Consider the following 14,136-nt stretch of genomic DNA (forward strand, 5'->3'; position numbering starts at 1 on the left):
GGGTTAAATCCCCTTCCTGCAGTGCCAGCATCCCATATGGGCACCGGTTATAGTCCCAGCTGCTCCACTTCTGATCCAGCTCTCTTCTATGGCTTGGGAACGTGGTGGAAAATGACTCAAGCCCTTGGACCCCTGCACCCATGTGGGAGACCCGTAAGAAGCTCCTGGCTTCAGATCAGCACAGCTCTGGCCACTGCGGTCAATTGGGGAGTGAACCAGTGGATGGGAGACATCTCTCGCTCTCTCTCTCTCTCTCTGCCTCTCCTTCTCTTTCTGTGTAACTCTGACTTTCAAATAAATAAATAAGTCTTTTTTTAAAAAAAGACTACATTGTATATGTTTCTCAGGTTTCCTGTCTCCCCTTCCCAGATCGACCAGAGCTGCACCAATCCAAAGTCAGGAGCCAAGAGCTTCTTCCAGGTCTCCCATGTGGGCACAGGGGCCCAAGGACTTGGGTCATCTTCTACTGTTTTCCCAGACTGTGGCAGAGAGCTGGATGAGAAGTGGAGCAGCCAGGACTCGAACTGATGCCCATATGTAATGCCGGCACTGCAGGTGGGTGGCTGCTTTACCTGGTACACCACAGCACTGGCACCAATCTTAATTTTTTTTGCCTTTATTAATTTTGTAAATTGATTGATTTTTATATATTCATTCGAACTTGCATCCTTGGATAAAATTGACATGGTTATATTCTATTCCATTTGCTGGTACTTGGTTAAGATTCATGAGACATGTTAGTCTGAAGTTTCCTTTTCTTACATGAAAAGTTTAAATTTCTATTAAGTTTACAGATTTGCAAAACCATCACCACAGTCCCATCATAGAAATGGTCCATTCCCTCGAAAGAGTCCTTGTGCCAATTTGCAGTTACTTGTCTCCACACTCTCAGTTCCAGGCAAACATCAATTTGCTTTTGGATTATGTGAAAGCAGGCCTCGGCCGGCACCGTGGCTCAACAGGGTAATCCTCTGCCTTGCGGCGCCGGCACACCGGGTTCTAGTCCCGGTTGGGGCGCCGGATTCTATCCCAGTTGACCCTCTTCCAGGCCAGCTCTCTGCTATGGCCCAGGAAGGCAGTGGAGGATGGCCCAAGTCCTTGGGCCCTGCACCTGCATGGGAGACCAGGAGAAGCACCTGGCTCCTGGCTTTGGATCAATGAGATCCCCCGGCCACAGCGGCCATTGGAGGTTGAACCAGCGGCAAAAAGGAAGACCTTTCTCTCTGTCTCTCTCTCTCTCACTATCCACTCTGCCTGTCAAAAAAAAAAAAAAAAAAAAAAAAAAAAAGAAAGAAAGCAAGCAGGCCTCAGAAGTAAAGTTTTTCTGATGTTCTCCAGCCCTTCTTTTATTATTATTATTATTTATTTATTTATTTATTTGAAAGGCAGAGTTACGAAGAGTTAGAGAGAGAAGTCTTCTATCAGGTGGTTCACTCCCCCAAAAGGTTGCAATGACTGGAAATGGGCCAAGATGAAGCCAGGAGCTTCTTCCGGATCTCCTACACGGGTGCAGGGGCCCAAGGACTTGAGCCATCTTCTACTGCTTCACCAGGCCACAGCAGAGAGCTGGATCAGAAGTGGAACAGCTGGGACTTGAGCCTGCACCCATTTGGGATGCTGGCACTGCAGGCAGCGGCTTTATCCTCTGTAGCACAATGCTGGCCGTGACTTCTGTGCTTTTGAATAGGATACTTAGAGTTCTTCTTTGTATTTCAGGTTTTTTTTAAAAGATTTATTTATTTTACTTGAAAGAGTTACACAGAGAGAGGAGAGGGACAGGGAGAGGGAGAGGGAGAGAGAGAGAGAGAGAGAGAGAGAGAGAGAGAGAGAGAGAGAGAGAGGTCTTCTATCTGCTGGTTCACTCCCCAACTAGCTACAATGGCCAGAGCTATGCTGATCCAAAGTCAGGAGCCAGGAGCTTCTTCCAGGTCTCCCATGCAGGTGCAAGGGCTCAAGGGCTTGGGCCATCTTCTACTGCTTTCCCAGGCCATAGCAGAGAGCTGGATAGGAAGTGGAGCAGCCGGGACTTGAATTGGCACCATATGGGATGCCAGCACTGCAGGCGGCAGCTTTAAATGCTAAGTCACAGCGCTGGCCCCTGTATTTCAGTTTTATGTATCATTTTATTGGATAGTTCCCTTTCCCATTATAATTATTTTATAATTTTGGTTAGGCCAGGATTCAGTGTTAACATTTTTTTAAAGATTTATTTATTTATTTATTTATTTGAAAGTCAGAGGACTTTTTGAAAGTCAAAGAGAGGAGAGGCAGAGAGAGAGAGAGAGAGTCTTCCATCCATTGGTTCACTGCCCAGATGGCCGCAACAGTTGGAGCAGCGCTGATCCGAAGCCAGGAGTCAGGAGCTTCTTCTGGGTCTCCCACATGGGTGCAGGGGCCCAAGCACTTGGACCATCTTCTACTGCCTTCCCAGGCCATAGCAGAGAGCTGGATAGGAAATGGAGCAGCCAGGTCTCCAACCAGCGCCCATATGGGATGAGGGTGTTTCAGGCCAGGGCATTAAACCACTGTGCCACAGCGCGGGCCCCTCAGTGTTTACATTCTTATGACTACACAAATGCTAGGAACAAGCAGATAGTAGCTATAATTGCTTATCTTTTGTTTAATTGATTTTTTCATTTCCCTGGAGTTAACCAATGTCTGTTCCTTCATTTGATTAGTTTCTTTCATACTCATTACTAACTTTCTCCCAAACTCACTTTTAGAGTCTCCTCCATGGTTTGAATGTGTCTCTCAAAGTCCCTGTGTGCAGGAGGAAGGAAGGCCATTGTCAGAGCCTTGACCTTGAGCCTGGACTTCATAGCCTGCGAAACTGTGACAATAAACCTCTGTATCATTTACCCCGTCTGTGGCGTTCTGCTAGAATAACACAAATGCACTTTATTCTCATGAAGATATAACGCAAATAAAATTACCTTTGGGGTTATCATTATTTCCAAAGTACACACAGAGACTCGCTGATTTAGCCCCTGAGCCCGGCCTCGGGAAGACGGTGCGAAAGGAGCCTTGGGTGCGGGGTCCGAGGGCAAACCTGGGGTCAGAGTCCAGGTCCCAGCGTGGTGCTCAGGGTCTCGGTCCGAGGGCGGGGTCTGACCGGGGAAGCCCAGCGGTGGAGAGTCCCGGCGTCACCGAGTTTCACTTCCACGGCACAACCTGGGTCGGGTCTTTCTGCCTGGACACTCGTGACGCGGACGCACTTCTCACTCCCATTGGGCGTCCGTTTCCAGAGGAGCCAATCAGCGCCGCCGGATCCCGATTATAATTGCGCACGGAGCTGCCTGGACTCAAAATCTCCCCAGACTCAGACAATGGTGTCCACGGCGCCTCGGACCCTCCTCCTGCTGCTCGCCGGGACCCTGGCCCTGACCGAGACCCGGGCGGGTGAGTGCGGGGGAGGGAGACAGCATCTGCGGGACCTGAGCAAGGGTCGGCACCACAGGACCTCGGATCCCAGGGTAGCGTCTCCTCCGCCCCCGGCCGCCCAGACGCCCCCACCTCAGCCGCGCCGGTCCCGCCCTCACCCCTCCCCCAGTCCCTTGTGCAGACTCAGTACCCTTAGTTCTGTGCACGGCGGACCCAGGAGTCTCGCGCCGGACCCCAGCCGCTCTTGCCCGCAGGCTCGCACTCCCTGAGATTCCTCTACACCGCCGTGTCCCGGCCCGGCCTGAGGGAGCCGCGCTTCCTCGCCGTGGGCTACGTGGACGACACGCAGTTGGGGCGCTTCGACAGCGACGCCGAGAACCCGAGGGCCGAGCCGCGGGCGGCATGGATGCGGGAGGTGGAGCCGGGGTACTGGGACCGGAACACGCAGATATTGAAGGGCGAAATGCTGCATTACCTCAATGTCCTGAGCAACCTGCGCAGCCACTCTAACCAGAGCGCGGCCGGTGAGTGATCCTGGCGGAGCACAGCCCGCGACCCCTCCCCGACCCAGGTTGCCAGGGTCTCCTCAGAGCTTCACCCTGTGGCCGCGGGACGCGCGCATCTCCTTCACCCAGCAAGAGCCATGGGGGGATTCGCTGTGGTTTGGTTTCAGTTGAGGTGGTAAAACGCGCCGACCATCATCGTCATCGCTGGTCTGACTCTGGGGGCAGGGGCAGTGAGTGCATTTGTTCCTGGGGGTGGGGGGTAAATGGGTGAATTTGTTCCTAGGGGCAGGGAGTGGCTTGTGGTGCCTAGGGCTGACTACGGGGCGTGGCCCGGCCAGGGTCTCACACGCTCCAGTCTCTGTTCGGCTGCGAAGTGGGGCCAGACGGGCGCTTCCTCCGGGGATATAGTCACTTAGCCTACGACGGCGCTGACTACCTCGTCCTGAATGAGCACCTGCACTCCTGGACCGTGGTGGACACCAGGCCTAACATCTGGAAGCCCGAGTGGGATGGGGAGCAGTGCACGTCCTTCCTAGAGGGCGAGTGCGTGGAGTGGCTCCAAGGGTTCCTGGAGATGGGGAAGGAGACTCTGCAGCGCGCAGGTACGCAGGGCACGGGGCACCTCCCTATCACGGGTCAGTCTTCCAGCTAGAGTCCCACAAGAGAGAGAGCAAGAGAGTGTCCAGGTTAGAGCAGCTGCTCTCCCTTGGCTACAGTGGGGGGGTGGGGGGAGGAATCTTCCTGGGTTTCCAGATCCTATGTGAAGGCGTGAATCTGAGGGCCCGTGCTCCTCTCTGGGATCATTAAGGGATCCAATCTCTCCCGTGTTGCAAAGTAAGAGGATCCCTGAAATTACTGAGCCGTATGACCTTCAACCTTGGGTGTCAGGGCCCCCATCCGAGGTCTCCGGAGGACTGATTCCAGCTTTGCAGTCTTTGACCTCCACTCAGGTCAGAACACGAAGTCTCTCTGAGACCTGAGCTTCATACCTGGGCTCACTCGGGTTCTGGAACTTTACAGGAATGGGAGATTATTCCAGATATCTGAGTCCAGCCTGGTGTCTGAGTTCTGCACTCACTGCCCCACTCCAAGTGTCCTGTCCATTCTTAGGATGGTCCTGGGGCTACTGCAGTGGTCCATGGGAAAGCCAGAAAAACCTCTGAATTTCTTGGATCTTCCCCTCAGATCCTCCCAAGACATATGTGGTCCATCACCCCATTACTGACCGGGAGGCCACCCTGAGGTGCTGGGCCCTGGGCTTCTACCCCGCGGAGATCTCACTGACCTGGCAGCGGGATGGGGAGGACCAGACCCAGGACACGGAGCTCGTGGAGACCAGGCCTGGGGGCGACGGAACCTTCCAGAAGTGGGCGGCTGTGGTGGTGCCTTCTGGGGAGGAGCAGAGATACACGTGCCGTGTGCAGCACGAGGGGCTGCCTGAGCCCCTCACCCTGAGATGGGGTGAGGAGGGCAGGAGGGGCGGGGCCGCTGTGGGGGAGGGCAGAGCCCTGCTGGGGCCATCAGCAGGGGCAGGGCTGAGACCTGGAGTCAGAGCCCCTCACCTCCCCTTCCCTTCTCAGAGCCTCCTGCTCAGCCCACCACGCTCATAGTGGGAATAGTTGCTGGCCTGGTCCTCGGGGCTGTGGTGATGGGAGTTGTGTTCGCTGTTGTGATGAAGAGGAGGAAGAGCTCAGGTAGGGAGGGGTGAGGGCTGCAGTCTGAGTTATCCTTGTCCCACTGGGAGATGTGCCTGCTTACTGGGAAGTACCAATCATACAAATGCATACACGCACACACATGTTTATCAGGCTAGGGCCCTGTTAGCTGGTGCTCTTTCATAAACTGTGTGTGAGAATGAGGGTGAAACATCCCGCTGATGACTGTAGTGATGGGGACCTGATTCCTGGCATTGGAGGTTGCTGGGGAAAGTCCCTTACCTAGGACAGACCTCCAGGGAGGTGGTTGCTCCATTCCTTCTACTTCTCCTGTCCTCATGTTTCCTGATCTTGCCCTGAGTCTGCAGTCATGTTCTGGAAACATCCTTGGGATCCAGGACATCATGGCCTTGCCTCTTCCTTGGCCTCAGGTGTATTGTTTTCATTCTACAGGTAAAAATGGAAGGAGGTATGCTGAGTCTACAGGTGAGTGTGAAGTGGGGAGGTCCCTGAGACCCCCATGATTCCTCCTTCAGCCACACCCCTTTGGGCTCTGACCTGATCCTGTTTTATTCCATCCCAGGCAGCGACAGTGCCCAGGATTCTGCTGTGTCTCTCTCGGCTTCTACAGGTGAGACCTGGGAGAAGATACAGGGCAGAGGGGAATTCTTTGGATTTGAATGTTGAGTGTGTGGTGGGCTGTTCAAAGTGTCACCACATACAGTGACTTATCTGAGTTGTTTCTCATTGTTTACAGCCACAGCATGAGACATGCCTTGTGTGGCACTGCGTGATGAAGATTAGTTCAAGACCCATCCTCCCAGAGCATCCACTTTAAGAGCTCCTGACATTCTCCTCCTCAGCTTGCATCTGAATGTGTCGGTGTGACAGTGCTCCTGTTGGCATGAAGTAGGATGCTGGGAGGCTGGCCTTGCATGCCCACCAAGGCCCCCCACACTGACCTGTATTTTCCCAACCAACTTCCTGTTCCAGCAGACATGGAGCTGGGATGTCTCCATCCATTTTAACTATGAACTGTAGCATTGGAATCCAACTTCTTATTTCCCTATTGAGAGTAAGAATCTGTATATAAATATCTTTTTAAAATTCTTGCCCTGAGATGTTGATGGATTAATTAAAGAATAAGAACAGTCTTCCTATTTGAGAGGTGAAACAAATGGAAGAAGACCTGAGCAATTCTGGGAATCCATGTGTTTGCTATGCTGAGTCTGTTACAGGCTGGGACAGAAACTGACTCTTGATGAGGGGTCCAGTGTTGGGCAGCTGGGCCCAGTCATGCTCACTCCATCGTTAGCTTTGACATAATTGCTTTGTAGCTGGCTCCTGGTTTCAGCCTGTTCCAGCCTTCACTGTTGCTGCCAATTGAGTAGTGAAGCAGTGAATGGAAAAATGTCTCTCTCCTCATCTTTCTAATAAATATTTATTTCTTTTAAAAAATGACTTGCTAAAAAATTCAGTTCATTGTCTTTTGCTTTGGGCCACAAAAGGATAACAAAGTCTCAGTTTATTCTTTTTTTTAATTTTATTTAATGAATATAAATTTCCAGTGTACAGCTTATAGAATACAATGGCTTCCCTCTCCCATAACTTCCCTCCCACCTGCAACCCTCCCCTCTCCCGCTCCCTCTCCCCTTACATTTGCATTAAGATTCCTTTTCAATTCTCTTTATATACAGAAGATCAATTTAGTATAAAGATTTCAACAGTTTGCACCCACATAGAAACACAAAGTGAAACATACTGTTTGAGTACTAGTTACAGCATTAAATCAAAATGTACAGCACATTAAGGACAGAGATTCCACATGAGGAGCAAGTGCACAGTGGCTCCTGTTGTTGACCCAACAAATTGACACTCTAGTTTATGGTGCCAGTAACCACCCTAGGCTGTCGTCATGAGTTGCCAAGGCTATGGAAGCCTTCCAAGTTTGCCGATTCTGATCATATTTAGACAAGGTCATAAAAGACAGAGTGAGGATAGTAACCAATGATCCTAAGAGTGGCATTTACCAGGTTTGAACAATTATACAATTAAGTGGGGAAGAGGACCATCAGTACACACAGGTTGGGAGTAGAGCCATTGGTAGTAGAGGTTATGATTACGAAGGAATGAGGCCCAAGTACGCTAGACAGGGTCTAGAACAAAGGACAGAATCACTATTAGAGGAGCTAAGAAAGGTGCTGTCTAAGCTACAATTAAGTTTTCTGATTGAGAGGCAAATAGAACCTGAAAGAAGGGGCTTGATAATAATCTGGTGGGCTTTAGGCCTTGTAAGTTAAGAGGCCCAGACCTATCTATCTCTTCACATGGGGTATATCCTAAGGGAGGTGTGAACCTCCTAGGGGAAGGCACTCTGTTGACTTTCATTACTTGGCTGGTCTGGGAGGAGAGCTGGCCAGGTAAAGGCAGGGGGCATCTCTAACAAGAAATTTACAGTTCTGCCTGCAATGTTGCTGACCCTACTTGACCATCCCCTCAGCTGCAGTGGTCACTTTGGCAGTTGGGCTGAGTGAAGGGCTTTTCAGCTTAGAGCCAATAAGATCTGTGGCTCTGACCTGGGCATCCTTCGACTCCAGGGCAGGTCCATTTCCAGTGATCCAACTCTTGGCAGAGCTGCCAGGGCTCTTCACCAGCTGACTTCTGCTGAAGCCCAGGCTTATCACATTGAAAGCCACTGCAGTGTACTGGCCTGTTGGGTCTCCTTGAGGGCAGATCACTGTACAGATCAGCCATTAATAGGCCTGCCACCCATTGCTTCTGATGCCGAGCTTTCTTTTCCTCCTGGTTTGTGTTAAAGCAGACCAGAGGATGCAAGTCAAGGGAGTGCCCAAGTCCCATCTCTAATCTTCGGTGGCCTGCACTACAAGTCTATAGTCACAGGCATGTTCTGTAGTAGTTTTTCTAAGGTAGACAATGCCCATGAGGAAAATTATATTCTCAATTAAAAACTTTCTTTCCCTTTGGTCTGAAAGGGAGGTTTTTTCTACTTACTGCTTACTTCGCTGATGGCGAAGTGAATCTAGCTATGAGATTGTTATTTAAGTTCTTATTTTGGCTATGCTATTACAGAAAAATGTTAGCCATCTCTTTTATAAGGTCTAAAGATTAAATTGTGCGTCCTACAGATTCCTTCATAATAGAATTAGTTTCCTACCTTGAAGAGAATAGCGAAATGAAAGAACAAGCTGGGCTTAGAATAGAGAAATGAGGGAGCAAGTCCTAGATCGCTTGCTGACAATAGCAATATCACATCAATACTTAGCAAACAGTTTCAACCATTAGATAACAACTTAAGAAAACATTTACCAGAAGGTCCAATGCCTTCTATAAATTTTAAGAATCATGTATTTGAAAACAGCTCTTAAATATCTAACATGGTGTAGTTTGTTTAGCCAGTAAACTTAAGCACAACCATCTAAAATGTTTTTAGTTTCTTTCTACCAACACGTTTAAAACATATGATACACAGATTCAGGTCCCACAAATTCAAATGTATCTTTGATTGATTTTAACAGCTTAAATTTATGGACAATCTTATCTATAAGCCATTTAAAATAAAACTCTTAATAAAATTTCCCCATGTGGACATACAATATGTACACACATATAACATAATAGACCAATATAGCAATTTTAATAATAGCTTTTAAAATCTTTAACTCTTTTTGTAGATTGCCAATTGATTTGAATTGCTTTTTGTTTTTAGTAAGCTCAGTGAACCATACTTTCTCTCAGTTGGTACTGTTAATACATTATTGGCTTCATCTGTTTGCAGAGCCATCCCAAAGTACTGAATACAATAGAAGTGGCTGGAAAAAGTCCATAGAAACCTATAGGAGGACAGCTAAACACAGAACCAAGAAGGCTTTAGTTTTATGAGCAGCAAATCATATATAACTGTGGATGACAAAAGACTTTAAGTCGCCATGTTTAAAATTATAAACTCATCAACCAACAAGAGGCACTTGCTTACTTCACAGTATTTTTGAAAGCACCTGTAGGATTTTACAAGTATTTAACCCTTTAGGCCTCTGGGGCTTTCTCATTAAGATAACTATCATGTCTGGTAACACAAGATCATTAGACTTTTTAATTCTCAAACATTTGTATTAATAGCATTTTCCATTATAGAAACTTAAAGTTTGGTACCACGTCACATCTTGACATTACTTCTAATATAATCCAAATAGCCTGATTAGTTGGTGTCTCTATAAGATGAGAGACATAGGTCCTTCGATTTTTTCAGTTGGGCCCAAACTGGAAAAACCAAAGTCCAGGATTTACTGGAAATTTTAGAGACCAGATTGTTTGAAACTTTGATTTTTTGAATGCCTGTCAAGAATGCCAAGAAGGCTCAAAATCCAAAATATCTGGTTGAAATAAGATTCCTTAAAATCATGACATAACATAGACCAAATTTGATCATTGTTACAAGGTGATTATTCAAATTTTTGAAAATAAGCACATATTTAAATAACCCATAATAGATTACTTTAACACATTGCTTTAACAGAGCATCAGAGTTTAATTCTATGTCAAAGAGAAATTGAGCTTCCTGTGATCTTTTGCTGTGAGGTTTCCTTCCTTTACCTTCTTTCATATTGGTGACCATGTTTCTGTGGTTCTGTGTGTAACACATCTTTAAGCATCTTTTGCAGGGCAGGATGAGTGGCAACAAATTCTTTCAGTTTCTGTTTGCTATGAAAAGTCTTAATTTCACCTTCATTCACAAATGAGAGCTTTGCATGATATAATATTCTGGGCTGGCAGTTTTTCTCTCTTAGTACCTGGGCTATGTCTCGCCATTCCCTTCTAGCTTGTAGGGTTTCTGATGAGATGTCTTCTGTTAGTCTAATTGGAGATCCTCTGAGAGTAATCTGACGTTTCTCTCTTGCACATTTTAGAATCTTTTCTTTATGTTTCACTGTGGTGAGTTTGATTACAACATGTCGTGGTGAGGATCTCTTTTGGTCATGTTTATTAGGGGTTCTATAAGCTTCCTGTACTAAGATGCCTCTGTCCTTCTCCAAACCTGGGAAATTTTCTGCTAGTATCTCACTGAAAATGCCTTCTAATCCTTTCTCCCTCTCCATGCCTTCAGGAACTCCTAGAACCCGAATGTTAGGTTTTTTAATAGTATCCTGTAGATTCCTGACAATATTTTTTAGATTTCTAATTTCTTCTCAGGATACTATTAAAAAACCCAACATTCGGGTTCTAGGAGTTCCTGAAGGCATGGAGAGGGAGAAAGGATTAGAAGGCATTTGCAGTGAGATACTAGCAGAAAATTTCCCAGGTTTGGAGAAGGACAGAGGCATCTTAGTACAGGAAGCTTATAGAACCCCTAATAAACATGACCAAAAGAGATCCTCACCACGACATGTTGTAATCAAACTCACCACAGTGAAACATAAAGAAAAGATCCTAAAAGGTGCAAGAGAGAAACGTCGGATCACTCTTAGAGGATCTCCAATTAGACTCACAGCAGACTTCTCATCAGAAACCCTACAAGCTAGAAGGGAATGGCGAGACATAGCCCAGGTACTAAGAGAGAAAAACTGCCAGCCCAGAATACTATATCCTGCAAAGCTCTCATTTGTGAATGAAGGTGAAATTAAGACTTTTCACAGCAAACAGAAACTGAAAGAATTTGTTGCCACTCATCCTGCCCTGAAAAAGATGCTTAAAGATGTCTTACACACAGAAACACAGAAACATGGTCACCAATATGAAAGAAGGTAAAGGAAGGAAACCTCACAGCAAAAGATCACAGGAAGCTCAATTTCTCTTTGACATAGAATTAAACTCTGATGTTTCCTTTCCTGTTCTCTAAGTCTGATATTCTCTCTTCTGCTTCGCCCATTCTGTTTTTAAGGCTCTCTAATGTGTTTGTCATTTGATCTATTGAATTCTTCATTTCATTATGATTTCTCGTCACTATCAGAGTTTCTTGTTCCACTAGTTGTTTCATTTCATTTTGATTCCTCCTTAATATTTCACTTTCATGAGAGAGATTTTCTATCTTGTCCATTAAGGATTTCTGTAGTTCAAGAATTTGTTTTTGAGAACTTCTTAATGTTCTTATCAATTTTTTGAGATCCGCTTCTTGCATTTCTTTGATCTGATCATCTTCATAATCTTGAATTGGGGTGTCTTTTTCATTTGGGGGCGTCATAGTGTCTTCCTTGTTCTTGTTACCTCGGTTTTTGCGTTTGTTGTTTGGCATGTTGGAGATATTTGGTTTCTTCACTGTGGTGTTTTTTCTTGTTACACTATGGCTCTATATTAAGTGGACTGTCTGCTTTCAGTGGAGCCTTAGAGGCTTGAGATGAGTGTGGCCTGAGAGCTGTGTTTGGTTCCTCAGGGTTGAGGGTGTGTCAAAGATGACACTCCCAGGTTAGGCATGGTAAATCTCTTTCTTTCTTTCTTTTTTTGATTCAAAAGGGAAGTAATTCCACACAGCTGAATGTAATTGGAGGTAGTTAGCAGGCAAATGATATACCCACAGGAGCCAGAGATCGGAAGCTCTTTCCCAAGGACCACACAGGGAATCTGTGCTGCCCTCAGTGTGGGCTCCAATTCTCCTGCAGTCTCCCACTGGGTTGCCAAGTTAGATGCTAATCTCCTGTTATTTCACCCCTCCCCCCAGAGTCAGGTTTTTCTGCTAGGCTCAGGGCTGGTGCAGACCTGAGGTCGCCCTGCTTATGACGTATGTCCAAAATGGCGCCTGCTCTTTGTCTTGGTCGCCTTTGAGGGGTGAGTGGAGGGAGAGAAACTCGTGTCCGTATTGTCACTTTTTTTTTCCTCTCTCTCTTCTAGTTAGCCTGGTGAACTTTTCCCCACGGAGTTTCAAGCCTCGTTCCCTCTAGTCTCCTCTTTCTGCTTGCCCGCTGGTGTCTCGGGCTATTGAGGTTCGGCTCACCTCGCGTTCCAGCGCTGGTGTGTTGAGTCTGCCGCTGGTGTCCCGAACTTGGGCTCCCACGCTCTCCACGCAGGTCCACTGTGAATCACTAGTTCCAGAAGAGTTTCCTCTGCTATTTCTTCCCCTACTCTTCCTTGACCCTGCAGTATCTCCACTTTTATTGACCTGTCTCGACCCCCGGACTAATAGTGTGCTCCCTCCTATTCCGCCATCTTGCCGCTCTCTCAGTTTATTCTTATGCCTTAAATTCTACCAATTGAGATAGACATGTGAAAAAACAGACAGGTATCCAGACAGTGGGCAACAAGTATCCCAGGGTCACCTTTGCTGCCCCTTTGGTCTTGTGCCACAGTATAAGTTGTCCAGTCAGGATCTGTGATCTTGGGAACTCAGGATAAAGCCCAAGCCTTATCCTCACACTAGCACCATGGGCAGTCAGAGCTCCTGTGGGCAAGCCCTCAGCTCTCACCTTTTCAATATTGGGTTCCTTGGAGGACTATGCCTGCTCTTGTTATGAGCTAGGTTCCTTTCTTCTCCAGCAGTCTGCTGTCTCTGACAGCAGGGTGACTTGTCTTTCCTGTCTCACAAGGCCCAGAGCAGCCCTGCTCACAGCCGTCCCTGTGGTGCAAGACAGGACTTTTCAGACCTATTCAGCCCTTGTCCTTATTCTGGGGCTGTTTTCTGGGTTGTTCTTTCTGTCTTTTCTCCAGTCCTTTTAAGGAACCAGATTCCTAGGCAGGCACCTGCAGCATAGGCATCCTATATGGGCACTGGTTTAAGTCCAGGCTGCTCATCTTCCAATCCAGCTTCCTGCTGATGGCCTAAGAAAAGCAGCAGAGGATGGTCCAGGTACTTGGGCTGCTGCCACCCATGTGGAGGATCCAGATGGAAGTCCTGGTTCCTGGTTTCAGCCAGCACCAGCCCCAGCTATTGCAGCCATTTGGGAATGAACCCATGGATGAAAATTTCCCTTTCTCTCTCTCTCTCAGTGTGTGTGTGTATGTCCCTCTCTCTGTTGCTCTGCCTTTAAATTAAATAAATCTTTATAAAAATTATTAGCTATAAAAATACAGTTCATTGGCTTTTGCTTTGTGACATGATAGAATAAGAATAATTGGATTTATTCTTGTGCCTTAAACACTACAAACTCAGACAGACATAGGAAAAAACAGGCAAGTATCCAGACACTGGGCAACAGGGATCTGATCTCTGAGAGAGAAGCAATTGGAAGAGGGAAGGGCTACAGTTACCCAGCTCCCTCCTGGACAGCTTTGGCAGGATGCAGTGGGGGAGGAGGAGCCCTAACAGCACAGCTGACTCACTGAGCGGAGGGGACAGAGGTGTGGATTTGGAGAAGCCTCAACAGTGAGAACATGCAAGATGAAGGCACAAAGAAAAGATAGAATATAGGAAAGGAAGTTGCACAGGGCCTCCCTGGGTCCTTAGCTCATTATTTCATGCACATGAGGGAGCTAGTCTAGTACAGGGAAAGAATCACCTGAAGTCTGTAGGAACAGTGCCCAGTGGTACACAGAGCTGGAAATGGTGCCTGTTCCCAGCAGCCAGAATGAGCCCTCACAAATCGCTGGGATTTGACAGACTATTCTGAAGAGTTTTGAGTCAGGAGGGGTGACTAATTAGCCTGGGACTA

General features: G+C 47.3%; 1 protein-coding gene across 2 annotated transcripts; it reads left to right on the top strand.

Annotated features, from left to right (window-relative positions):
* The first annotated feature begins 3,319 nt into the window (after positions 1–3,319).
* Positions 3,320–6,985, top strand: LOC133755446 (HLA class I histocompatibility antigen, B alpha chain-like). 2 transcript variants are annotated; one of them, XM_062185557.1, is made up of 8 exons: positions 3,320–3,399; positions 3,636–3,905; positions 4,226–4,489; positions 5,073–5,348; positions 5,468–5,581; positions 5,996–6,028; positions 6,126–6,173; positions 6,300–6,985. In XM_062185557.1, the coding sequence occupies exons 1-8, from the start codon at positions 3,327–3,329 to the stop codon at positions 6,308–6,310; spliced, it is 1,089 nt and encodes a 362-aa protein (XP_062041541.1). In that variant the 5' UTR covers positions 3,320–3,326; the 3' UTR covers positions 6,311–6,985. The 2 variants fall into 2 exon arrangements, with proteins under 2 accessions (XP_062041541.1, XP_062041547.1); XM_062185563.1 differs by lacking the exon at positions 4,226–4,489 and having other exon boundaries at positions 6,300–6,984.
* Positions 6,986–14,136: the final 7,151 nt, after the last annotated feature.

The sequence above is a fragment of the Lepus europaeus genome, chromosome 3 (genome assembly GCF_033115175.1).
Source record: "Lepus europaeus isolate LE1 chromosome 3, mLepTim1.pri, whole genome shotgun sequence".
Taxonomy (NCBI): domain Eukaryota; kingdom Metazoa; phylum Chordata; class Mammalia; order Lagomorpha; family Leporidae; genus Lepus; species Lepus europaeus.

Bases quoted from the DNA above. Each gene is read 5' to 3' on its own strand.
- LOC133755446 (XM_062185557.1), top strand. From the start codon at position 3,327: ATGGTGTCCACGGCGCCTCGGACCCTCCTCCTGCTGCTCGCCGGGACC. The intron at 4,490-5,072 runs GTACGCAGGGCA...TCTTCCCCTCAG, and splicing joins GGAGACTCTGCAGCGCGCAG to ATCCTCCCAAGACATATGTG. The intron at 6,029-6,125 runs GTGAGTGTGAAG...ATTCCATCCCAG, and splicing joins GAGGTATGCTGAGTCTACAG to GCAGCGACAGTGCCCAGGAT.